The 27,904-nt window shown below is 32.1% G+C and overlaps 3 protein-coding genes across 5 annotated transcripts in view; 2 read left to right on the forward strand and 1 right to left on the reverse strand.

Moving 5' to 3' along the window:
- The first annotated feature begins 642 nt into the window (after positions 1 to 642).
- Positions 643 to 6,907, forward strand: LOC132942453 (KAT8 regulatory NSL complex subunit 3-like). Its single transcript, XM_061010850.1, has 14 exons — positions 643 to 934; positions 1,009 to 1,121; positions 1,195 to 1,347; positions 1,584 to 1,848; positions 1,912 to 2,058; positions 2,134 to 2,272; positions 2,761 to 2,930; positions 3,540 to 3,688; positions 3,765 to 3,912; positions 4,750 to 4,867; positions 5,028 to 5,261; positions 5,647 to 5,751; positions 5,849 to 6,207; positions 6,373 to 6,907. Exons 1-14 carry the CDS (start codon positions 863 to 865, stop codon positions 6,691 to 6,693), a joined length of 2,493 nt encoding a protein of 830 aa, XP_060866833.1. The 5' UTR covers positions 643 to 862; the 3' UTR covers positions 6,694 to 6,907.
- Positions 6,625 to 27,829, forward strand: LOC132942455 (facilitated trehalose transporter Tret1-like). 2 transcript variants are annotated; one of them, XM_061010853.1, is made up of 2 exons: positions 6,625 to 6,763; positions 25,798 to 27,829. In XM_061010853.1, exons 1-2 carry the CDS (start codon positions 6,715 to 6,717, stop codon positions 27,123 to 27,125), a joined length of 1,377 nt encoding a protein of 458 aa, XP_060866836.1. In that variant the 5' UTR covers positions 6,625 to 6,714; the 3' UTR covers positions 27,126 to 27,829. The 2 variants fall into 2 exon arrangements, with proteins under 2 accessions (XP_060866836.1, XP_060866837.1); XM_061010854.1 differs by lacking the exon at positions 6,625 to 6,763 and adding an exon at positions 22,996 to 23,317.
- Positions 6,772 to 27,904, reverse strand: part of LOC132942454 (uncharacterized) — a 31,096-nt gene continuing 9,963 nt past the window's right edge. For both annotated transcript variants that reach the window (XM_061010851.1, XM_061010852.1), the window contains 7 exons: positions 15,644 to 15,813; positions 15,252 to 15,399; positions 12,232 to 12,384; positions 9,976 to 10,179; positions 7,843 to 7,956; positions 7,260 to 7,399; positions 6,772 to 7,165 (listed from right to left, as the gene is read on the reverse strand). In XM_061010851.1, coding sequence (XP_060866834.1) covers positions 6,850 to 7,165; positions 7,260 to 7,399; positions 7,843 to 7,956; positions 9,976 to 10,179; positions 12,232 to 12,384; positions 15,252 to 15,399; positions 15,644 to 15,813 — 1,245 coding nt within the window. In that variant the 3' untranslated portion in view covers positions 6,772 to 6,849. The remainder of the gene's footprint in view (positions 7,166 to 7,259; positions 7,400 to 7,842; positions 7,957 to 9,975; positions 10,180 to 12,231; positions 12,385 to 15,251; positions 15,400 to 15,643; positions 15,814 to 27,904) is intronic.

Below are 27,904 nucleotides of genomic sequence, written 5' to 3' on the forward strand. Positions count from 1 at the left end.
GGTCAGATCACCCTAAAAGTGATAAACTGATAACTGATAACGGTAAGTGTGAGCGTTAGAGTAATAAAAAAACTTTTGAGACTTTTGAGTGGGATAAAACCCCCAAAGACTAATAACCAAGATTTAAGATATATCTTAAATCATGCTAATAACTAAGGATTGACATTCTACGGGTTGATATTAATGTGACATTTACATTCGTAACACTTAAATTACTGAGCATAAGGGTATCATACTACAATGTAGGTTAAATTAGTTTATGACTTGGTTTAAAATAATTACAAATAATTGTACTGTAATGATGTATAATAATTTAATATTTCTGGTTGAATTTTAAAAAAATTTGAAAATGTTCAGAAAAATATCTACCTTTTGTAGTATCAAATCATAGAGTACTAGAGTTAGTATGTTCTACTAACTACTGTAAGTAGTAAGTACTACTCTATGTATTAAACTATTTAAACTGTCATGTATCATAAAATAATATCATTCAGAATTCAAAATTGGGCGGTTCATTCGTAAAATAAATTAAATTTATCGTTTATTCCATGAAATCCACGCGGTTTTATTTATCTCGCATTAACCATGATTACATCAAATTTATCTTTCCAAGTGCAAACATCTCTTATGTTATGTTTATCCATATTCCACGGTCGTGGTGTAACGAAATTTTATCTTTTACTTCAACAGTCTTAATTTTTTCATTTTTTATTTTATATTATTTCATATTATTTTGACTTTTGATAAGATATTGTTTACATATTTTTTTTAGTAACACAATAACATTGGTGTTAAACAATACTGTTAAATGTATTTAGTTATAAGTTTTTGTTATTAGCCTCTTGACTGAACAGCGTTCAAAATGGATTCCGACGTAGACTCCGAACTAAAATCAGATTTCACGTCGTACCTAGAGCACATATCCCAAAGAAAAGTATGTACCTATTCCGTTAAAAAAAAAATGTGTTTATGAATGAATAATTTAATGACTTATATGTGAATGCGTAGAAATATCAACAAAATACAACATTAACCGAACACAGTTATTCGTCAGCCGAATATCAGCAAGACAATTTGTGTTCTACAATTCAAACATTATTTATACACAGATTTGTTCAAAAGTAAACCTAATGCACTATTCTACCATATTGTGAATCATCCAACTAACTCGGCACAATTATTTTTTCTTTATAGTGAAGTTTCTACTGATGACGTTGACATTGAAACTGTTGACAAAGATGTGAAGTTATTAACATATAGACCTGATGTTGAAGCTAAATCAATAGAATCATATAGAAATTCAAAATTACCTAGAGACCCTGAAATGTGGGAAGATAATATTAACAAGTATGTTTGCAACTTTCAATATCATTATAACGATTCTGAGTCACTAAATACTTATTTTTGAACTGCTTGATTGTAAATACAATTAAAAATTGTCTTGTATAACTGAATGTGATAATTGAAAGGCATTATCATCCAGGAAATGTTAGAAATTGTGAAAAGATTTGATATTGCTATTAATGCCAGTAATCAACTTAATTGGATCTAATACGAAAAATTAACATAATTATTTGTTATAGACAACGGTGGAATAAACTTGAACGGACTTTGTTTGAAAGAGCTCTATCTATTTTATACGCAAATCGTTTATCAAGATTAACGTATGAAGGTACAGTACAAGAGTATGTACAAAAAATCATATGTACTGAAAAATCAGTTGCTGAAATGCACCATCTATTAACTAATTACACTCACTGGGACATATCATTGTCGCAATGGTTGCATGGACTATTCATTTCTAATTTACCTGATGACTATCTTGCATCCTACATCGATATATTAGAGGTATTTAAATAATTATATATATTTTTTTCTGTTTTACTTACTGTGTGATATTTTTTTTAATAGAAATTGAAACAAATTGCTCCATCATTTGTAAATGATATGATATCAGCAAATTCAATAGGACGTTCTAAAGAAGAAATTAAATCAAAATCAATTAATCTAGATGAACCTGTTGATCCTTTTAACTATATGTTGATAACTTACCCACCTGTAAGTATAATAAATGTTTAAATTTCATGTGATAATTTATATTCAATTAAATTAAATAACACAAAAATATTTTAGCTAAAATTACCAAAAAATCCTGTTATAATATTAGTACCAGACTTTCCTGGGTATTGTACACAACCGAATACAAGGACTTATGATTGGATGAATGCCCTATCATATTTAGCAGAATTAGATGTTGCTTTAGCAGCAAAAGGTAAATAAATCTTTTACACATATAATGATATACATTTAATACTCGTACACTAACTTTTTCAATCAATTTGTATATTTTCTAAAATAATAATATCAAACATATTATATTGTATTTAAGTTATTATTACACTATATCTTTATTCTATCGGGTATGTTTTAGGGATCTATCTTGTCAGACTCGTTTTACAACTCCATTCGCAATACCATATTGTTTCAAATTTCTTATGTACTGATATATTTACAAAATACTGAATCTAAATAATTTATATATTGTAGATATACAAATTATTATATTTAGAAAAAAATTCTACTTCATAATATTAATTTTACTTAAAAATAGATAGTCTGAAAGTATTTTAATAGTACCTATTTTTAACTATAAAAATGTATTAGGGTTTTTTGAATCATAAAAATTGAATGGTTAAATTATATTCATACATTAAATGTAATGTGTTTTAATCAAGTTAATATGTGTCTATTGTATTTTAGTACCATGGGATTATGAAGAGTACTCTCGTGAAGAAGAATTAGATATAGAAACCAGTTTAGAAGCCATGGTAGATGCTTCAAGAAGTAAAGTTGTATCAGTGCGATCTGAAGATCCCAGCAGGCCTATTATCCTAGCTGGTGTTGGAGTCAGTGCTGCTATAGCATGTCAAGTAAATATATTTTATTAATTCATATTTTTAACAATATAACATTATACAAACTATAATAGTAAATACTAAATAATAAATATTAATATTAATGAGAATATAGTACCAATATTAATATACTACTAGAGTATACTAAAGGTATCCCCATAACTCTTATACCTATAGGAAAAAATTTTAAATGATTCAAGAGTTGACACTTTAAAGGATCAAAAAGACAAGGCAAGTAGTTTACTAGAATGGAGAATTAAAATTAAAGACAAACCAACTAGTTGAAAAAAATAAAAAAATAAGTTATAAGTTGTATGCAACCGTGTAGAGCATATATAGTTGATATAGTTTTGTACTATCTATTCTTTTATTATTTATTGTTTTCAACTTCAAAGCTGAAGGGTGATTTTTATTCAAGCTTATTTAATATAAACCCTAAGTCTTTACATGATATTAATAATACGTTTATATAGTTTATAAATTGTATTAAAATAAAATATTGTGTTAATGTGTTATAAATGCAGTATACAATTAATGCAAATACAAGTTTTTAATTTGTAATAATACATGTATACAATTACTGTAATAAATATTAACTTATATGTATTTGTTTATGTTTTTTAGGTAGCTGTTTTAGAAAAAGTTGAAGGATTAGTATGTATTGGATTCATTGTTAATTCATCTGAGGTAAAAAGAGGTTATGATGGTGATTGTATTTTGGGTCTTGAATGTCCTACAGTCTTTGTGACTGGCCAGCTTAGCATATTTTCACCGTATGTTGTTACTTTTTTTTTTATCTGTACATTAAAAAAAAATTATTCTTAATAGCAAGTTACTAATATTTCATAGGGTTTTGGATATGGAAGAATTAAGAGTAAAGCTGAAATGTAAGACCAATCATATACTAGTTGGTGGAGCAAATGATGAATTGGTCATGAACCATACTACTAAGATGAGAGAGGCAGTCACTCAAAAACTTGTTGACAGATGTGTTTTGGTATAATTTAAACTTGTCACTATTAAGAGGACGCCTTACCAGCATGTGTTGTCTCCGTTTTACAAATGTAAAACATAGCAAAAACTGTTTTCGCGGGTAAAAACCACTCAGGCTGTAGTCCAAGTTAAGCAACTAAATTTTCACACTAGATAGAGGGCAATATAACTGTACAACGTTGTTTTAAATTTTTCGATATCACAAATACGAAAAAAGTTCTTCTTGTTTAAAAATTCTTTATTTTTTTGTTTTTCAAACTTGAATAACTTTTTGTGTTCCGATATTGAAAAAATAAAAACACCGTTGCATAGTAAATGTTCTTCTCTTTGAGTGTGAAAATGTTGTTGCTTAGCTTAGACTACAACCTGAGTAGTTCTTACCAGCAAAAAACAGTTTTTGCTATGTCTTACATTTGTAAGACGGAGACAACACATGCGGGTATAGTGTCCTCTGACGCCTTGTCCTACTAAAATCCGGCGAGTCCGACGATTACTATTCTGATCATGCTGTTCTGCCACAATACAATACCACCAATGTGATGAAATACAAACTTTTTTTTTCATCGCATTTGTCGGGTTCATGTAGGACACGTCATTAAATAGATGCCATACACGCTCTTGTTGTTTTTGTCTTACATAATATGTAATACATATCAAATTTTAGTTCAGAAAATCATAGATCATTTCATTCTAATAATAAAGCTTACAACGCTAAATTGATTCTACTGAACCAAAATTTGGTATGTTGTATATTATTTTATAAGACAGGGATGACACATGCAGATATGGCATGTTATTAACAAATTTTTAACAAATATTTATAGTGAACATTTGTTTACAGGAAGAAATTGGAAATTTCTTAAAAGACATTTTGGAACCTTCCCCAAAAATAATTCGTAAACCTGATGTTGAAAATACAGATTTTAAAAAACCTGTGTTCTCCAAAAAGAAACCTAATAGTAAGACCTTATAACTTTTTTTTAATACTATTAAACCCACTGTACTTTACATAACACTGTTTACTAACTTGTATGTTTTCTTTATATTTAACTTAGAATTTTTTTTCTTTAAATATCAAAGTATAATTTCTAAAAGTAGATACATTTTATTTTAAAATAGACAAACCTTTAGCACGCCTCAACAAAGGAAACCAAAAACCTATGGTTCCTGCCAATAAACAAACTACAAAGAGACAAACGGCAAATCGCAAGATTATCAAAACACCAAGTTCTTCTTTGGCATCTAAAGTAATAGTAAAAGATGAAGAACTTATGCCTCCTCCTCCTTCAAGTTCTCTTAAACAAGAATATTATCTTCAGTGTGAAAATGCTGACTCTACCATAAATAGTATTCGTAAGTTATTTTAGAAAATATAACAAATAGTAACCACAAATTTTACTTTTTATAACTTTCCATGTGGACATATTTTCATTTGTTAGAATGTTGTTATCCCTGGGCTATAGACATGTGGAATATAGGGGATTCAATGCTCTCCCCCCCCCCACAATTTACAACATGAAAACAATTTAAATGTATTCACAAACATTAAAAATTACAAAAATATTTTAAAGTATTTATTTTTTTTATGATCAACCCCCACCAACATAATTTTTTTGTGTACTACTATAATTTCAACGGGAATAATTATTAAACAGATAATCTTTTGTTTGAAACTCATTGTTATCAAAAATGAAGGGTTTGGTGTTTTTAATATTATTTAAATTTATTTATTTTTTAGAACAAGAAGAAATGTTTATACCAAAATTAGGAAATCAAAAATTTTCTACTCTAGCAGAATTGTTACAGGAACAAGATAATTTCAATTTCAATGTTTCTCAAACAAGTATGTTCCAGCTCAATACTAATACATATTAATGTTGAATTATGTGTATATTATATTCTCATCCATTAATGATCTATTTTTCTCTAAAATACCATAGCTTCATCTTTAACATCTATGAATGGTTCACCTGTAATGTTCACACCAGACCAAAAGAATATTGTAGTATGCAGTTCAAATTTCCAGTCGCTACATAATCAAACTGCTGCTCCTGTTATGGAAGAAATCACACCTGATCAAATATTGGATATGCCAATAGTCTTTGCAGATGAACCCCAAGAAGAAGAAGAAGTAAAGCATAGTATTGATAACAGTTCCTATTTCATTGCAAATTTAAATGAATTCAATGAACGGAAAGTGGTTGTCAAAGAAGAACCTGTAGAGGACGATGAAGATTTTGATGTCTTATGTCCTACTATTTCGAGGACTACGGTTCCCGAACGTCTAAATATCAAACAGGTATGCATAATTATTAGTAATTACATCACTAGACTTGAGCTGAAATGTTCTAAATAGCCATGTAATGTGCTCTTAAAAATATACACAATATAAAATACCATAATTATCTCTGAAGAACATATAAACATATAGTTTTTATATTTTATAAATTATACAATTTTACAGGTTGCATATGACTCGCCTTCCAAAGTCAAGCTAGTAGTAAACAAAGCACCAAAAGGCCTAGTACCCTGTGGTTACCAAACATTCTCTGTACCCAGTCAAAATTCAGGAAACATTCAATTTGTGAACAGATTACCCATATCGGGGAATAAAATCAGAAGAATTGAAGGAGGAATAAATTCTAGGGTTGTACCAAAAACTGTCTCGATCCGTCACATACAAGACAGTAACATCAAAATTCTCAAAAGTACTACTGGACAACAAATACATTTGAATAAAATTAAAACAATGGCAACCACACAAAAGTTTAAGAAAATTATATAATCAAATTTTAAGACTAAAGTGATGAAGATGCGCACACACAACCTTCACAAGTTGCTGTTAATAAAAGCAAGTTAGTTAATAAAATATTTATATTTATGTTTTTAATATATAATATTACATATTATTGATGTATTATATTAATTATACTATACGTCACTAACATATATATGAACACAAATAAATCCGTTTTGTTTTTTGCGGTTGGAAAGATGTAGTGACTTTTTTTAATCTTAGTGGTATTCTATTTGTACGTTTTCCAAATCTAACCATTTGCACTTTGGTCCAAGCAAAAAAAGGTTTCCTCAATGCTTTGATTACATGGCGTACACTTATTCTCCACCAACGGGTAGGTATGGATGTGTTGTTATAAGGTTTACCAAAACGAGGACATTGTAGTGTTTTGTTGGCACAACGTTGTAGAAATGCATGTGTAGGCACCAAAACGTGCATTTGCTCAAATTTCAACATCACTCTAAAATAAATACGTTTATACACATTTACACAATTTAATAAAACGACAAGTGTTCGTTGATTGTTTTTTATTATTCATCAATCATCGGTGTTACCTGGGTTCATCGCTATTGGTCAGAGACAACAATATAATGGGACTGGGGATCTTTTGTTTGCGCCCTTTCACAGGCTTGCCGAATAGTCCTCTTTGCTCAGCCATTCGTATCAAATGGTTTGCATCAAAAGTCATCAGTTCCTTGGAAACAAACAATACAGTGTTATACAGTAGGTATTTGTCTAGTTGCCGTCATACATGCCTGCCCTACTATTAGACATACACTTCTACCCAGCTTCTTAAGTTTACAAACTCTCAGCACAATATTAATTTGTAAAATGTATTGTAATTAGTAATTACTAATTAATAATGATTCAACTTCAAAAATGACAGCTTGTGTCTATAAGTAACATACAATTTACCTATTCTATTTTTCTTATTTTGAGTTTATAAAAACCACAAAACAATTAATGTGTCCCTTTAAAACTATAATAATTAATAATTATTTAAAATGAATAGCTTTGTATGTATACTATAACTATATTATTTTTATTCTTATTTATGAACAACAACTAAAATGTCGAACAAAGAACATTGGTTGCATCTTGAATAGTAGTTAAGTACCTACTGTGTATACTACTCACCACCCTTTTGACGGCCGCCAAATAAAGGCTTCCAGTAACATGATTCTTCTCCATATTCTCAATTGACTTATCTGGATACAGTATCATTGTTTCAAACCGATCCTTGTCAGGAATCTTAATATGAATTATAAATGTGATTTAAAAAAAAAAACATTTTCAATGTTTCTAAAACCTTTAATTGTATTATATTATACACCGATCATGAAGTTTTTTCTTTCCTAGAATGCACTAACTGTCGGATAAGTAACTTTTTTAGTATTCACACCTTAAAAATAAAACTAACCTTACAGTATTTTAAAATATGGCGTACTATAGTAATATGTATGTAGGCATTTGTAAATAAAGTCCTTAAGGTACGTTTAACCAAAGCAGGGGGGGCATGCCCTCCCTGATTTTTTTTTGCCAATTTTTGTATATTATGTATATATGTATAATACAATCCTAGCCCCCCCGGTGAAAATTTCCGCGGTTGCCCTTGGGTTTCACTGCAGTGTCAAACAGTGGGAAAGCACAGTGTCATAACGTCGCGTAGGTATATATACGCGACGTTATGTATACATATTATTATAGACGCCGATTACATGTTCTGACCGGTATAGTTGACGCTATACGCTGCAGGGAAAGAGTACCTTTCTAGTTCTTGGTTTAAAAAAATTATTTATTTATCTTTTTCCGAAAAAAATGTCTGTTCTAGACAACTAAACATGGTCCTCAACTTTTATGTAGTTTTTGGAAGTATAGTAGATTATTTCAACATTTTTGGCAAAAGTAAAATAAATTTAAGTTTAATTTGAACTTTGACATTTTTTTACTTATTATGGATGGTTTCATTAAGTACCTATATTCTATACTGTATTTTGAATTTGGGACAGTTGGTTCCCACGATAAAACGCCGTATGACGACAATTGACCCCCCCCCCCCCCTCATAATTGTATACACGTATCAATTCCCCATCCTTTTTTTTTCGGTAACATGCCTATTGAACATTTTTTACTATTATAATTTTGGTATCACAATTTAATATTTTTGTGGCTGGTATTTAAAACCGGGTTTTAAATATTGGTAATAATTTATTACCAATATACGAACAATACGGATATAATATACTGTGACAACTGAGAAACATTCGTCATCTACAGTATGCTGGCATACTGAAGTCCATATGAAGTATGTAGTAACAAGTTGAATAATCGGAAATAAAAAACGTACCTATAATATTTATCAACGGAAATATTGATTGAGGTAATATAATATGAAGAGTAGTTAAGAGTAGAATCTATCACCGAAGACTGCAGAATCTGTTGCAGTGCAGATCATAGTTATTTAGTCTATTAGTTATTTAATTTATAATAGATCAATATTCGGGTAATACGAAATTGATTCCCGAATCAAATTAAGTGTACGAATTAGTTCCCATATTGTGTACAAATCGGTATTCTTATGATTTTATATTAGGTTTTACAACGACTGAGGAAGGTTATAAATATAATATTATATTTAATAGATTGCTGAAAAGGAAAAGTTTATTGGTGAAAATATAAAAAAATTGAATGACTGCCAAATTTGAACTGACCAATTCGTCTACAATGTAGGTTGTAAATTCGTATAAGTAAATAGGTACTTAGTATTATAAATTTATAACTACATATTTTTAGTTATAAATGTATAAAATAAAATCTGTATGCATTTAAATAATCAAGCAACTACACGAAATAAAAATATGTAAAAATTATAGCTATTATACTGCTGTTAATGATATTTTTTAATATAAAGTAGAATTTTGTAGAAAAAACGGTTTAAAAAAACAATAATAGCAAAGTATAAATTGAAATGATTGAATGAAGATTTGTTGATTCCTCCGGCTGTTTATAGGCATATGAAATTTTCTAATTTAATTTTTTTTTTTAAATTAATGTCAATAAAAAAAATTTAGCTCAGTCAAAAATCTTGAAAATGAAATATAAGGTTTCTATAAGTTGTTATTACTGGAATTAAAAAAAAGTTAAGCGAAAATCCACAATGTTTTTTTATGAGCGTCTGAAGTTCAAATTTTTACAACATTTGATATTTACTCAATTTCTTACCATATTTTTATATACACATATATACTGTAATTTATAACGCTCACAAACCTGAACCGGATGGAAAACAGCCGGTCGCCAGGGTGTCTCAACAGAAGTGCTGAATTTGTTGCTATCGTCGGCGCTCACCGATGAATAATTGTCCATGTTGTGCTTCTCGTACGCCCATCCGTTCATCTCTTCGACCACCGCCTTTACCATGCCACCGTTTTCCAACTCCAACCGGGAATGTGTTTCGTACACTACGATTTGCACCTATCACGTACAGCATATTGTAATAGATACGTATACGGCCCCATATAACTGGTATAAGTATAGATTATATATTTTTTTATTATTGTTATATTATTATAATTATAAATATACATTTCACAATCTGTAATATGAATTAAATTTGTTGTTTGCTTGGGTTGCAGCTACCCTGAAACAAGTGCCATTTACTTACCTTTTCTGAAAAGATAATAACTCCTTAACTGCACTCCTAAATGGTACCTTCAAATTTAAATGAACTTAAACTTCTTAGCCGTGTACAATTTTAAGTCCCTTTTCATTAAATGTGAAACCAAGTTTAATTTTATGTTCCGTACCATTACTACAGTCTACGGTTTCAATCATCTACACCATAATGACATACTGCTAATAATATTGTGTCTTAACCATATAGCTTAGTCCTTTGTCTGTTTTTTAATTTATGTAAGTACTTCATACTGTTCACGCCTAGTTAACTAATATTGTAATTATAATTTATTGATTGCGTTTGGCGTTAAATATAATAAATCATTTTTATAATAAGTGAAATTTTTGGTGAGTGGAGAGAGTAGTATACATTTGTATGTTCACAGTTTTTTTTTTTTCACCGCTGTAATTTCACAACGTTCAAGCGAAGATGTCCCGCTTGAACACAATGATTTTACCGTGACAAAAATCACGGGGAGATTTCACAGTCGTTGTCCACCTATTTGCCCCTCACACAAAAATATTTACCGTATAGCATTTTACAGGGAGATTTCACATTTTTTGTCCACGAATTCTCCCCTTACACAAAATATTTACCGTATTTTAAAATTACAGGGAGTTTGCACACTCAAAATCGGTTTTGCCGCTTACTCAAATATATTCACCGTGTACACACCAAATGTTTTTTTTCCCAACAAACCTTATTATAATTTTGAATACCCTGAACTTGGAAACACTAAAAAAGTTGTATGGAATTTAAAAACTGCTTCAAAATTAGAAAAACCACGATTTATCATAATCGGATTACAGAAAGTCTGCAAAAATTTGTTATCAAAATATTGTAGTATATTTGACCATTGTTAGATTACAAACGTTAAAGTATTTTTGAACTCGATAGCTTACCCTTACGATAATTTGAATTTAGATTTTTCAGATTTTTTTTAATAATTTCAGTTTTATAATAAGGTTTGTTGGGAAAAAAACATTTGGTGTGTACACGGTAAATATATTTGAGTAAGGGGTAAAACCGATTTTGAGTGTGCAAACTCCCTGTAATTTTAAAATACGGTAAATATTTTGTGTAAGGGGAGAATTCGTGGACAAAAAATGTGAAATCTCCCTGTAAAATGCTTTACGGTAAATATTTTTGTGTGAGTGGCAAATAGGTGGACAACGACTGTGAAATCTCCCCATGATTTTTGTCACGGTAAAATCATTGTGTTCAAGGCGGACATCCTACCTTGAACGTTGTGAAATTACAGCGGTGAAAAAAAAAAACTGTGAACATACAAATGTATACTACTAGAGAGATTGTTATTGTTAAAGCCTTCGTGAGTTTGGCTAAGCCTGGAGAGTTAGATTCCGTAATTGGATATTATATGTAGGACGTTTGTATACCTACTATTACATCGGTCAGGCGCGTCCCCGAGGTAGAGAAGGGGCGACCCCCCCCCCCCCCCCCCCGTAAGTCGTAAAAAGTTCAGTTTTTCTAATAGATAAATACATTTTATAAATGTTGTTAATTGTTCGGTAAGGTAGGTAAAAAATCGGTAGGTATTCATACATTTTTTTGCCCCCTCTACCCATGGAATTAACCTGAAAACGCCATGACCTAGGTAGGTATATAATTAGTTTATAATTATATTTCCATAGCCCCACAAAAATAATAATGCAATGATATAATACACAACACTATGTAAATACCGAAGTACTACGAAAAACAAAATAACTTCCATTCAGCTAGCTATAGGTTACAGCTTCAGTAAGCATTTATCATGCCCAAAATATAGAAAATTAAAATTTCAATGAGCTGAAATTAAAATACTAATATATTATAATCAGAATACAAACCTGAGGTTTAGACATGGCCATCCGTAGAGTGTCTCTCTGGTCCAACATGCAAGGTATGTCCGACGACTCTTCAGTGTAGTCCAACGACGCCACAGCCCTGAGTAACGTAAGGTCTCCACCTTTCGAACACACCAACTGAACGGGATCCGTGACCTGCACACGCATATAATTTTTCATACTTAGTCACTACTTTGTACATTTTATGTATTATAAATTGCTAGTCGCAAGTGTCTCGCAATTGTTTTTAAAGTCCATAGGTATCCTACTATATATTATAATATATGCATAGTCAATTATAGTCAACAAAATAATTTAAATAGTCATTCTTTGTTTGAACTTAAAATATCTACAAAAAAAACTATTGTATATTTTTTTTAGATTTTTGGTTACATTACTTATGAGAAAAATTGTTTTAAATCTTCAATTCTTACCTATCAAAATTGATCATTTTATACATTTTTAACTACAAAATAATTTGCATAATTTCGAAATTTTGTTGGATTTTTTCAACATTTTATCTTTAAATGCTTGTAAAAATGTTTATGTTTTTCAACTGCTATCAAAATAACTTATGAGGAACCTTTTATTGTACATTTTCAAGTTTTTTAACCGAGCGAAAATTTTATAATGGCAAAAATTAAACTAAAGCCGAACATTTCTTATATAGCTTGAAAATAGGCAAAATATTTTCAAAATGTTATGGCGTTCACTTAAGAATACACCTTGGCCATGTGATAGCTGCCATCATTGGCGTGCGCAGACTTTAGTCGCAGTGCGATATATGAGGCTAATAAATTATGTTCTCTCCAAAAATACAAATGCCTTTACTAATATTTGCTTTTACTATTTTTATTATTATTACTACTTTTAATTAGAAAATAATAGGTTGATCTGTATTTTTTTTGTTATGTTAAAAAACAATAACATATTTTTATATATTTATTGAAATTGATAACATTTCATAATTAAGCTGTAGACATTGATTGTACATGTTTTGTTATTTTTTTTTCTTAAAAAATGTCATTTTTGGACTTCGTTCATTTTCCCTTTAAAAAAGTGAAAAGTACACCTTTGTTGAGGCCTTGAAGTTGAGTCATATTAATTTTAGATTTATCAGTATTTTTTAGTATGACTTTACTATATTTTTTAGATTCTGAGCGAAGCGATGAATGTATTGATTCTACAATGATGTGTGTTTTTTTTTTTATTTTTTTATTTTTTATTTTTTTTTTTTATTTTTGTGTCTGTCATCACCTTTTAGGACAGTAAAAGTGCTTGGATTTTCTTCAATAGTAACTTTTCTGATAGGAAAGTGAATCTAGTTGGTACTTTGGGGGGTCAAAAGTAAATTTCCCAGTAGTTTTCACAAGCGACGTGAAAAACAAAAGAAAAATTAAGGAAAAACGGGAATTTTTACGCAAAATCTGTTTTCGAGAAAATCGATTTTGGTTTTTGATGTAACTCTAAAACAAATGACCGTAGGGGCATGAAATTTTGACTGAATGTTTATATTAGCATTTTCTATACACCATAAAATTTACAAAATATTTTGACTCTTTTTGAGCTATTTACGGCCATTGTCAGTTTTCAATTTTTTTAGTTTTTTTTTTCTATAAATATCAATAAAATTTTATCTGTTGAGTAAAAAAGCTTGAAAATTTAATAGAAGGCTCCTAGGTTATTGTTTCAAAGGCAGATGAAAAAAATTAAAAATCCTTAGTCACAGTTTTTAATTATAAGCATTTAAAGTTCAAATTTTGACAAAATACGGAAAAATCACGAAAAATAGCAAATTATTTTGATGAGAATTCATAAAAATTTTTCTTTTTAAATCTAAGATTTGAAAATGTAATATAAGATTACTCATAAGTTTGTCTACCTTTATCAAAAAAAAAATGTCTAGAAGAAACTTAAATTAAATTTTTATGAACGTCTGAAATTTATATTTTTACAATATTTGATATTTACTCGATTTCTCATGTAACAAGTTTCTTATTTTATTGTAATTAAAAAACAAATGACTGTAGATACTTGAAAATTTCACTGAATGTTTATATTAGCATTTTCTATACACCATAAAATGTTGAAAATATTTTGACTCTTTTTGAGCTGTTTACGGACATTGTCAGTTTTCAATTTTTTTAGTTTTTTTTTCTATAAATATCAATAAATTTTTATTTGTTGGGTAAAAAAAGCGTGAAAATTTAATATAAGGCTCCTGATATATCGTTCTAATAGCAGTTGAAAAATATTAAAAATACATAGGCACAATTTTTTTTTATAAGCATTTAAAGTTCAAATTTTGACAACATTTATCAAATTTATAATTTATTAATTATTTTGTAGTTAAAAATTTATAAATTTATAAATTTTTAACTTTTATGGCTAAGGATTGAAAATTTAAAACAAGGCTCCACATAAATAGGTTATATATAAATTACTTTATTCACAATAATATCATCAAATATACTTGGTAAAATCATAGGCTGACTGACCGTTTTCGCTCAGAATCGTTTTTCTTATACAATGATATTATATCATTGAATTCAAATTTAACACCATCCATTACAGTGACCCACTTGTAACCTACCGTACAGCAGAGCGACATCCACTTATCCACCTTTTTTTAATTTATAATTATGATTAGCTACTGAACCTCGTCATCTACGTGCAACACCTCGTAAAACAATATTTTATGTTTGGACATAAACTACTATGCGCAATAGTATAAGGATAATATAATAGATGTTTCTATAATATTGATATTGTTATGTGTTGGTATTGAAAAAAGCAATTTAGGTTTCGAGGAAAAAATTGTTTGGTTTGGCAAATTAATGAATGACCTAATTTCTTCACCTAATGACTTGTCGAACGGGACATGCAACTGCATTACATACTCAAAATCTCAAAATAAAATAAGAATCACAGTACCATTTTCCATTTTGTGCCACTTGAAGCCCTATACTGTCAGCACTTTGCGCACGATCTAGTAAAATATAATTGACGAATGACGATCTTACCCCAGTGTTAGTGTTTGGCGGTGTAGCCAGTACGGATACGATATCCAGCGACAGCTGATTGTTGGAGCTCGACTGAAGAAAATCTTCGGTGAGCAATTTGCAGTTCTGCACGCCCAAGCTCACGAAATAGTTGTAATAGTCATTTTTCCTTGAACATAAATAAAATAAATTATACACAAGTCAAGCTGCAATTATTATCTATTTATTAGCGGCGTGATTGAAATTTTCAAAATTTAAAACAATAATAAGTCCTGTAAAAAAAGAATCTAATCAAATTCAAAGTCACGCGTTGGAACTGTCCGTGTTACCTTTATCGTCGGATACACTGTATAATATTATACAGTATATATATACTATATTATGGTACGGTGTAAAATTTTCTTTTTTCACACCTTTCGGCGGCTCCGTAAACGATCAGCGATTGCTTTCGTTTGAACAACAGAGACGCCATGTAGGCGACCGCTGTCTGGATTGTGAAATGCGTCTGAGCCACGTTACCGCACAGCTTGTTAGCGCTCATCGTCCGGTCCAGCATCGCGGGTCCCAGACAATATCTGCGTTCCTGTTATAATGCGATGTATCATAATATTTAAGTGATTAATATATAGTTTTGCGCAGCAGATACCATATATTATATATCTATATAAATCCTCCTCTCGGGGTAGAAAATCAGAATTAATAGATTTAAACGATATAGAATGAAATACGTCATAATACCTATGCGTCGTGAAAATACTATCTAATATATAAAATATCACTATTTTTTTTTTATACTTTTATTTAGCTTCAAAAATGAAAACTTCAAAATTTTATCATCAACTTCGCTACTTTAAAGAAATTCCAGATGGAATATTCCAGATAGTTATTTTTATTGAATAAATTTGAAAATGCATAAATATCACTTGCAGTGTTGCAACTAGAAAACAATGTGGGGGGGGGGGGGGGGGGTACAACCCCTAAACCCCCCTGGTTGCGCCACTGGTCACTTGGACAGTTGCAAGAGTACCTATCAATAATTACAAAAACATATTTTGGGTGCATGTTTCCAAGATGGCATAAATAATAATTGTAATGTTAAATGCATGGTGGCCGTATATGGCACAAATGTACTATTGGTGCTCATTGTGCCATATTTGGCACAAATTAAACTATAGTCATTTTTTAGGGGAAGTTTAACTTGAATATTTTTTTAAACATTTTTCCCATTATCCTGATGTATTTTTACATAAGTACATTTTTTTTCGGAAAAAAATAAAAATTCATGCATGAAGGGGTTAAAACTTCCTCAAATAACAAACTGAAAGCGCGTTTCAGATAACAGCCAAAATCTAGAGTTATTGAGTTAAATCAAATTAATTAGAACAGACTGACATATAAATCATAATACGAAGAAGTTTAGACTCTTAGTTCTGACAAGTCGAAACACTACACATTTATCACCTGCAGTAGTGGGGTTGTATTACTTGTATTGTGCATTTGTGCACACATGTCACAATGATAAGTGGAACAAAACGCCCTTGGCCCCTTGATAGCTAAAATTATTAGTTAAATACGTTTTGTTTGATTTAAAAAAACTAGTTAATTAATTAAGGCATAGTCCGTTTGATTTCAATATTTGTGAAATGATATGAAAATTCTAGATAGGTACCAATGATGCGGCTTCCTAATATTTATTTTATTTGTTTTGATTTCACTGATTTCAGAGTCCAAAACTACGAACACTATATCCACACAGGCCCAATAAAATATGTCAACGATTTTAATAAGTATTAAAATTTTAACATTTATTTCGAATGCATTATATTTTTTTATTTTCTTTTTTTAGGTAATTTTTTCATTTATTATTTATATATTTTTGATATTTTTCATACTTACTGCCAATTAAAATGTCTTACATACATTGTGCATCAAATCATAGCTCTACTAATGAGTAATGACTAACATAAAGATTTTTAAATATTTATAACAATACAAATAATTTCAGCATAGTCAAATTGTTTTTGACTATAAGTTTGCGACCAATCATCATTGCGGCCCACGACCATTCCTTTGTGACGTATAGTCACACAGACTTATGATGCCACCGGCAAGTCATCTGGGATGTGGGTCCATTTTGTTCTTTGACAACATTGCAAAGCAAGTTATGAGGATTTTAAAATTATCATTATAACAGTGATAAGTATTGGCTTATGAGTTATGGCGTTCTCTCAATAACTATTATTGCCAATGCGACAACCAAAATAATATTTGAACACCAAATAATCTAATAAATAATAATGATTGTAATTTTGTAAATATCGAATAATCATAATAAGTTAAAAATATATCTTAGATATTATCTAGAAAAACACAGTTAAAAATTAGTTATGTGAAAATTAGGTACATTGATTTAATATAATGTCGAAAAGTATGAGGCTAGTTCAAACGTGGGGCCCCATTCACCCTACCATAGGGACGGCCCTGCAAATCGCAATCAAAACATCGAGCACATCACGTGATAGTTATTAGGCAGCTAAAATAGTAGGTAATCCCCACAACACTTAATACAGCTTTGCTTTGATTGAAATTAAATAACAAAATAAACATTGGTAGCCATAATATAATAACAACACTAATATAATTTTTTCGGGGTTTTTTCTGTAATTATACACGTATTAATGTGTATTATGCACTTATTGCACATAGAAATAATTACTTATTAGCACAGGCTGCACACACATTTGATTTGCACTCAAATAGGTAGATAATATACTGAAGCATTAAGTCTATCACCACTTTGACATAAATGAAACGAAATAAAATACGTATCACGCTCGTTACCTTTAAAGTTTGGCATTTATTATTTAAAAGATTAGAAACTTTGTTATATGTACACATATCTAATGTTTATACGAAGAAATTGGCAACACGCAATACAACCATGAATAGGTATCTACAATTTGTAGTTCAAAAATATGAAATATGAATATTATAGCATACACTATACACGTACATTAGACATTATGTCAATATAATGTTGTAAGTAGGTATATAATATATCGAATGAATTTAACGGAAAATTGAGTTTAGATTTGAACAAGATACAGAATAATAAATAATATACATTAAATGGCATGCAATACGTAAAATGGATACATCATTAATTTAAATATTTCCATATTATGATATTATGTAACTATGTAAGTAAATAAGGTTCATCAGCGTCAGAATGTATAAGCACTTAATTGTGACAATTTATAACCAACATTTGAAAGTTGTAAGCTATAAGTCACATAAACTAATATTTTTACTATCTGAGGTGCTGCAGTAGATGTGACCCTGGCTTCCCGAAATCAAAATGTTAACTCAATTTTTTTTAGAAAATTAGTACCTATACAATCCGAAAAATTTGGATGAATAGTTCATGTAAGTCAAAGCACTCAATATTCTGGTTAAGACGTAATTTCGAGTATCTATGTGTTTTGGACACGAAACTTATTTATCATGAGTGCCAGGCGCTAGCACATTATCTTTATATATATAATTTTACAGTACGTGTGTTGTGATTGAACTTCTAAACGGTTCGACCGATTTAAATGCATTTTTTTGTAAGCGTTTGGTTAGATTGTTTAGATTCACAAATCATCCTCTTAGGTCCAACCAGGGGATGTGCTCAAACGGGGATTTAGAGATTTACGGTGGACATTTTTGTTTATGAATGGTTGCAATGGGTTTTATAATATTGGTTTCCGTGAAATCAGTGTATGCATTTAATTATTTTGTTCGCTGCGTTTTGATATTATATGTATCGCAATTACGTAAATATTTAGCGTATTAAACTCACATATAAAACACGTACATAAACAATGCCACGTCTTCGTGGACGAGGAGGAAATATTGGTCGACAGACTCGGCATTCACAATTAGTCCACCCGTTTAGGAGGAGTTCAGTGACATACTTGGTATAACTTTGATACTTTAGAGTTAAATTATAAAGTTACGTACAAACAGCACGGGGTCCGCGATTTACCGCAGGTAGATTGCCAAGGTACCTGTTAATATACTGCTGCGAATCAGAATTTTTATTCCAGGCAACAGAAAAGTTAAGATAAATTTTGAACACCATATACCGAATATTAAATAACGAATTGAACTAAGTTTGAGTCATATAGAGTTGGTACATTTAACGGGAAACAAAGTGCACGGGATCAGCTAGTATTATATAGGTAGGTAGTTCACTAGTTCATACGATTAGTTGATTATACGATCCTAATAAACAGAGGGCAAAATAAAAACCAAGTACATCGTATAACGCCTTTTAGCAATGATTCTTTGAATATTATAAAATATTTTGACTTCAGTGACCTATTATAACTCAGTAATAGGCTGGCGAGAATAAGCGATTTTTAACTTTTAAATGAGTAAGATATCTACTTATTAATAGATCACTAACTATGTTGTCTATGTATACAACGACTTAAAAACAATTTGCTTTATTGTTAGTTTACAGATAGTCATATATAGATAATAATATGACTTATATAATATTACTCGTATGTAATTACCGTCTTAGCCAGCCATAACAATGTTATACAGGTACTCGATTTGTTCTTGTATATGTATATACACTTGTTGCTCATCAGCCGCCTCCTCCTCCTCTTTCGCATCCGTCAGCAGCGTTTGAACTCAGCCCAAGTTCCTAAGCCGGTCCGGTATGGCGGCGAACGTATCTGGTCTCGGGCAGCCTGACTATGGACGTGAAGCTGATCACCGACGATATCAGATAGTTGCGATACATGCCACCGTTATCGGCAAGCGCAGGGTAGACATATCTCGAGATCCTGTATAGGAACGACATGACGGTCAGCATGATGCTGTTGAGAGCGTTGGATGGGAACTGCTTGAAGTCAATGACGGTGGACAGCAGCAAGCTGACCGCGGCCACCACGCACAGCCACTCGTACTCGGTGACGTCGTACGTGGTGCATAGGCCCACGCAAAAGTACGCGAATATGGCCGTGTTGAACGCGCACTGATGAGCGGCCGGCGGACCACCCGGTCGGCCAAGGCAGTGACTAACGGTGGCAGCTAGTTGGCGCTGACGGCCACGCGAGAACGTGCAGATTGATCGTACGATATTATCACCAGGAACACGGACAGACCATGCACGATAGTCGATGGATACCTCGAGGCACACCCAGTCGGCGAACGGCTCGGTGAACGACTCAACGAGTCTGCAGTGTCGTCATTTAATTTTTTTTTTTTAAATTGGTACCAACATTTAAGGAGGCAAATTTTTCTTCATCGTAGTAAATGCACATGTTTTATGTATATAGTCTGGCGCATGCGTACGGGATAAAAGAGTTTTATATATTTAATATTTTAATGAATTACAAAATTGGAAAGTGGTGAGTTTGAAATAGATTTTTTCATGCATACCACAATACTGTGCATCTATAAATAATAAACGTACATTTCCTGCATACGTATAATATTATAGTATATTTCGTTATTTACAAAATGCTGCATGTTTACATGCACTCGGCCACTGGTCACAACCTGGTCAACCGAACTGCCCATGTCGTCGCCAGCCGGTCGTTCATCTGCACGTAAAAGTGTGACCACTCAGGTATTTCCAATGAACAGAGCTCTCGTCCACGTCGTCGAGATGGAGTTGTCTGGCCCACAGAAATCCATCCGTAATCTGCGACGTTCAGTCAAGTATTATGCCCACGACCGTGTTATAAGGACAACTACCCTACGCACTTCAGTATAACGTGTCATACGTACATTTCTGTTAATAATAATTCTGATATTATAATATTATAGTACATACCACTTAATGTTTTTACCCCGACGACATAAATTCACGAGTGTTATGATATTATGTAATGTTTTATTTTTATTTATTCATTAATATGGCCGTATAAGCCTAAAAACCAACGACGTCAAAATATAAATTGAACAGGCTGATTTATGTAATATATATTATACAAATGAACGGATACGTAAAACAGTTGGAGTGAAAATGGGGTCAAGGTTTGAGGTGCGCATAAGCCGGATAATTTGGGAATGGTCAATATAGTTACTGCCGGAAAATTTTGGTATAGACCGGACGAGGCATAATATGTGAGCGGGTTAGGCGGGAAGGTACATTGAAAGATTAGGGCTAGAAGTGTTGATGAGTAAATTTTTCCAGTTTGGAGGTCGGTTAGAAATCAAAGATAAGTCGCGTGTCTGCAATCAGCAAGACTATTGATAGATTGAAGAAATATTGTGTATATATATAATATATACTGTAAACTCTATATTATTCGCTTTGTGCTATCCGTAGAATTATGTACAATATAATATGTATTTTTCAGTCACTAAACGTGTTCTGGGTGTACACACCGGCCGGTGTCACTAGTTCCCGGATAGGTGAGTGGGAGATTTTTAGTGACAAATTCTTGCCACACACACGCGTGCCCCTAACCAACTGCACCGACCAAACCCTACAGTAACAGGCTAATGACTTCAGTTGTCTCCAAGTCTTATTAAAAAAAAATAAATGTAAATGTTATATTATATTATATTTAATTGCGCAATTTTATTTCAGTTCGTATTTTGCGGATTAGATAATAGTTATAGCCTATAGGTAATCACTTTCTGTAGTTGTCGTGCCACCCTATTCTACGGAATAGGGATAACCTAGAGTTTACTGTAATCTCAATATATAATAATATAATAATATTTTAATACTCCCGATGCAGTGGATCATTTCGGTTTAGTGTGGAACCTATAATATACACTTTACAGTTCTAAAAAGGAACATTATCTCTTTCTACATTACACATGTTTTATCGTTTCTGTATTCGAATTCTCGTTTATATAATCGCGTATTCTTTGGAAATACGAATGGAATGGAAATTATATAGTAGACATTATACAACTTGTAGAAATGTAGAATTGTTGAACGTTTCAAAACAAATGAATGTGCTCTGTTTTTATAATTCGTACATTATATTATACTATTACTTTTTCATATACAACTGTCAAATATTAATAATTATCTATACGGGTAATCATAACGAGAACAATACTATGAATACTTAATGATAATTAATTGATTAAATATACGAATTAATATTAACATTATTTTAGTTTAGTGGGAGATTATTAGTAACTATAGTATTGACTATTGACACTAGATGACACTTCTAAACCTTATATATATACATTGGCATTCAAATTTTTAAGCACGGAATAGACGTACGGTCGGAATGCAAATTATTAAAGTGTGCTCAAATAGTTAAATAGTTGAATTTTTATGAATTATAATAATATAGAGAAAAATTATTAGAAAATATGAATTGATTTATATAATATTAAAATATATTTGCAGTGAAGTAATTTTATGAACATTATAAGTGTAATTAATCTAGTAAATCAGATAAAATCATTAGTAAAATATCGAAATCCACCTTACGAAATATTAAATTAAAAATATATTTAAATATAATGTTCTAATTTATGTACATAATATAATATATTAGTATACATTAAACGCATTCGGTGCTAGGTAAAGGTAATAGGTGTAATAATTGTCATAGTATATAACGTAACACGTGACACTTGTCAGTAAAGGGATTATTTTGTAGTTCAGATTTAATATTTCATGTTGTATGGTCGTCAGTTCCCCTTTTTTTTCGCAAGTTCAAAGATAACTGATAAGAAATCCGTCCCGATAAGTGTTTGAGCCTGACCTACGCTTGCCACTCGGTATTCTACATTCGTCCAAGCCGGCGATCTGTCCTATAATATTATATTTTGAATTCGGTTACATATGCGTGCGACAAAAATGTTTACAACAATTATTAATAAATAGTTAAAAAAAAAAAAAACTGGACAACGTTATTATCAGAAGACCGTTACGGTCGGAATAATTTTGTTCGACGGACTTGGACGATTATATCTATCCGTAAACATATTTTTATTGTTCACCTTTTAAATTTTTCATTTGCGATCAGTTTTAATCACAAAAAAAATAGAACACAACAAAATGATAAACAAAGGAGTCTTGAGACAATTTTTGGCCGCAACTGCAGGTAAGAAAAATCTAATTGCATTGTCGGAAATAACTAAACGTTTATATAATTATACATTTATGCCTACCGTCGCACTGACCATTATTATTTATCAGGTTACAACTTTTGAACTCATTGGACGAGTCCAGTGTAATTTCGATAGACGATAACATTTTACGCAGGTGCCTTTTAATAATACTATTTAAATGATTTAATTATTTAAAGCATCACAGTCGTCAAGTAGGAATATTGCATTTTTAACATAGTTTTGTAGGTACATAAATATCTACTCAGATTCTACTTTAATATCTATTTTAGACCCAGTTGAATGCATTGACGTGTATTATAAATAAATTGATGTCGCTCAAATAATTTTAGGTTACCTACGACCTACCTCTCGTAATGTCGTTTACCGACCCATAAAATGTCCTATTTTTTTTCTATCAAAACCCACCCACCCATTTTTGAGGTGCTGCCTGAGCAACACTTGGACCCTATGTTACATGCCACTGGTTGAGTGATGTATAGGTTCACATCATGTAGCTATTATTTTCATAGCGATATGCAATTTTTTGCATGCTCAATGGAACATTTATTAAATAAAGTGATTTTCATCATAATATGTATATAGCCCAACATATTTCAAGTCTCTAGGTTAAATATAAACTTATAATTAAATATAATATATTTAAATTGATAATAAATTGAAAATGAGGCAGTTTTTTAATTTCGTAAATCTTTTAAGTATCTACGACATCGAAGTTGTTTTCAATTATTAATATAATATAATATCAAACAATCGATTAAGACGTGTAGTTATTGTTAGGAATTCAATCGAGAAAACATCGAATAGGTACCAAAAGTCAAAAGATATTACATCTTCTTAAATCGATTAAACTGAGTTTAAGTGTTAAAATATTTAAGTCTTAAGTGTAACTTAACAAGGAAAACATATGTTTGTGATAAGAACCGTTTTTTTTTTTTTGCAAGATACTTTAGGTACCACTTAAAAACCAATTATTATTTTGTCGATTCGATATCTGGTATAAAGATATTTATTTTTTAATCAATCAAATCAAACATAGTCAAACTACTTAGTTCTGTATTGTTTTTAAGTGAATAATACATCATATAATTATAACTTGTTTACTTATGAGTACCTAACCTAACCATAGCGAAGCACTATTCAAAATAAACAATGCATATTATTTATCTGTGTACCTACTTTATCATAGGACTGGAACCGGCGGGTTTGTTAATAAATCTATTGTAAATGTATCTCTTACAATATTAATCGTTATTAATCGCGTGGCGTATCTTCTGATTTAGTTTCTATGCGCAACTATAGGTATCAGTTATTATCACTTAATATTATGTGTTTTGACGCAACATATAATTATATATATTATAAGTAGGTACGTATAATAGGTATTAAAATGTTATGGTAAATGATAAATGTTAATACTTCAAAATTATACACATTTTTTTTGTCTTATATTTGTAGCTTTTTTTTAATCTTAAGAGGCCTTAGACAGAATGATAAAAATAACAAATGTATACATGTAATATACCTATTGTAATTTATAGTTATAACCTCAAGATAAGAGAATAATGATGACATAAACTTTATGTAAAAAGTCTAAAGTCTAGTAAAGTACCTATTAACTAAATAAATTAAATTGGCGATTTCTATAGTTAACCTATGTTTACAAATAATTATAAAGTACATTGTATAATATTCAACAAAACCACGAGATTAAATTTAAATTTTAAAATCTAAAGGCAATAGTTAATTTAATATTTTATAACTGGCCGACTAATTATTCATTTTATTTAGAAAAGTACTGAATACTTTAACTATGAACAATCTCGAACTTTCTTGATTAATACCTATACTACACTACCATAAACAATTTTTTTTTTATTTAAATTAAATCAAGTCATTTAATTTTGTATAATATTTAGTATTAGTAACTATATATAATATGTATATAGTGTTTTCGTTATCTTTAATATTAAGAGCAAATATTTAAAAAGCACTTATTATATACATGATACACACTACTTAGATAAGTATTAAAAAAATAATTTCAAACTATATTCGCATTTCGCATTATGATTAGAAATTATTAATCTAATTATTCACTATAATATTTGCACCTCAGTGACCTAATGACTTTATTAACAAAAAACTTACCTGGAAAATTCATATCAACAAAAAAAAACACTTGAAAGGCTAGCCCAAAATGAGAATTCTTTATCCCTTTATCCACAAGTTATCAATAATGAATCAACATTCCAAATAAAATCATTTTCTATACACCCGTCCAGTTTGGGCGCCATCCTCTTCTACAAACATTTAAAAAATTAGAATTCCGTTATAACGGACAAGTTTAAAGGTCCCGTATAACTCACCAGCGCGTTATGTCGTCAAGCATATTATAATATAATATTATAATGATTATTATATAAATAACAATATTGTGTTACGTGTGCTGTAGGGTCACTGTCCATAATGAACGTGGGCATCATACTCGGGTGGACGTCACCGATCATGAAAGAACTGCTGGGACCAGACAGCCCGATCCCGATGACGGTAGACGAAAGCTCGTGGTTCGTATCAGTCATCGACTGGGGCCTGATTTTGGGGTCGTTGCCGTTCGGTGTGCTGGCCGACCGGTGGGGCCGCAAGCCCAGCCTACAGATCATCGGACCAATGGCGCTAGCCACGTGGGTGGCTTTGCTGTACGTCGACTCGTTTCAGGGGCTGTTGGCCGTGCGGTTCACACAGGGCCTGCTGGCGGCCGGTGCGTACACAGTGCTGCCGGTGTACGCGGGTGAGATCGCCGGGCCGAAGATCAGAGGCGCCCTGGGCACGATGTTCCAGATAATGATGTACGTGGGCATACTGTACGTGTACGCGGCCGGCATGTACCTAGACTACAGGCGACTCACGTACGCCGCGATGGCGGGCCCAGTGGTGTTCTGCGCACTGTTCGCTACCATACCCGAGTCCCCGCACTTTTACGTGATGAAGAACCGGCTGGCAGACGCCAAACGGGCGCTGGTCTGGCTGCGCGGCGACGACACCGGCAGTACGGTGGACGATGAGATGGACGCCGTGGTCGAGTGCATATGCAAGGAAATGCGCAACGCGTCCTTCACCAAGCTGTTCACCGACTGGGTGAGCCTCAAAGCGCTTATCATCGTGCAGGGCCTGTCCGTGTTCCGGGTGATGGCCGGCGTCACCGCGCTCATATCGTATGCGTCCATCACGTTCGCCGAGATGCACGTGGCCGTCAACGCCAACAAGCTGTCGCTGGTGTTCGCCTGCTCGGTGCTGTTCTCGGCGCTGCCGTCCACCGTGCTGGCTGACCGAGTGGGCCGTCGGCCGCTGATGATTGTGTCGTGCGCTTCGTGCTTTGTGTTCGACACGGCCATATTCGCGTACTTTTACGTGGACAGGTGCACCACGTACGACGTGACCGATTACGGGTGGTTGTGCGTGTTGGCCGTCGGCGGGCTGTCCGTCGCGCACACGCTCGGCCTTGGCTCGCTGCTGTCCACCATCAACTGCGAGCTGTTCCCGTCCAACACCCGGTCCATAGCCAACGCGGTCAACACTATCACGCTGACTGTCGCGTCGTTCCTGGCCCTCAAGATTTACCCCGTGCTGGCCGACGACGGTGGCATGTACCGCAACTATCTGATATCGTCGCTGTTCAGCCTCACGTCCATAATCAGCTGCTTGCTGTGGCTTCCCGAGACCAAGGGCAAGACGTTTGCAGCCATACAGGCCCAGCTCAGGAAGACGGACGATTTGGTCTGAACTTTGGCCCGCGCAATCGAGTTCAACCGCTGCTGGTGGAGGTGGTGGAGGTGGATGTGGGTGCGTGGCGATAACCCGCAGTCGGTTCGAACGAGTACGGGTCAAGCGCACCCGCACAATATTTTTACGACTTTCCGCTTGCGTCGAGTGTGTAGAACGTTATACATACATATTATATAAAATATATTATATATATATATATATATTAGTCACAGTGGGACGATCTGCCGCAGGAAAAGGACTCGCTCTGAGTTTATATTTTTGCAACGGCCGCGACGGGTGCATATTTGCCCGAAAATAATGCAGTCGTCGTTTGTTAGAAATTTGTTTCGTTTATTTGTCATTAAAACTCAATGGGTAAGTGGGATTTTTTTGTTGAAGCACTGCAGCTGTGGTACAAACGAAGTATTCCAGTTATCAAAAAAGTCAACATAGATTGTAAACAATTATTTTTCTCTAATATACTATATCATTGTTTATAGTTGCTAATATTTTACACGTGTGTACTGTATATTTTTTAAATAGCGATAAAAAAATTATGTAAATATACCTATATAGACACTTTAATGATAATATTGTAAATAATACGATGTTGGTATATCATTCGATTTTTCTTTATTTTGAATATTGAATGTACATTATATATACATCCAAGTAAATAGCCTGTTTGTACTATAATTTGAAGTAAAAACTTTTTACATAAATCATTTTTTATTTACTTATTGGGATCCTCAAAACAGTTATTGAGTACCCCACGAATTACAAGTATTTGTGTATGT

The sequence above is a fragment of the Metopolophium dirhodum genome, chromosome 4 (genome assembly GCF_019925205.1).
Source record: "Metopolophium dirhodum isolate CAU chromosome 4, ASM1992520v1, whole genome shotgun sequence".
NCBI lineage: Eukaryota > Metazoa > Arthropoda > Insecta > Hemiptera > Aphididae > Metopolophium > Metopolophium dirhodum.

Bases quoted from the DNA above. Each gene is read 5' to 3' on its own strand.
- LOC132942453 (XM_061010850.1), top strand. From the start codon at position 863: ATGGATTCCGACGTAGACTCCGAACTAAAATCAGATTTCACGTCGTAC. The intron at 1,849-1,911 runs GTATTTAAATAA...TTTTTTTAATAG, and splicing joins CCTACATCGATATATTAGAG to AAATTGAAACAAATTGCTCC. The intron at 2,059-2,133 runs GTAAGTATAATA...AAAATATTTTAG, and splicing joins TGTTGATAACTTACCCACCT to CTAAAATTACCAAAAAATCC.
- LOC132942455 (XM_061010853.1), top strand. From the start codon at position 6,715: ATGAAGATGCGCACACACAACCTTCACAAGTTGCTGTTAATAAAAGCA. The intron at 6,764-25,797 runs GTTAGTTAATAA...CGTGTGCTGTAG, and splicing joins GTTGCTGTTAATAAAAGCAA to GGTCACTGTCCATAATGAAC.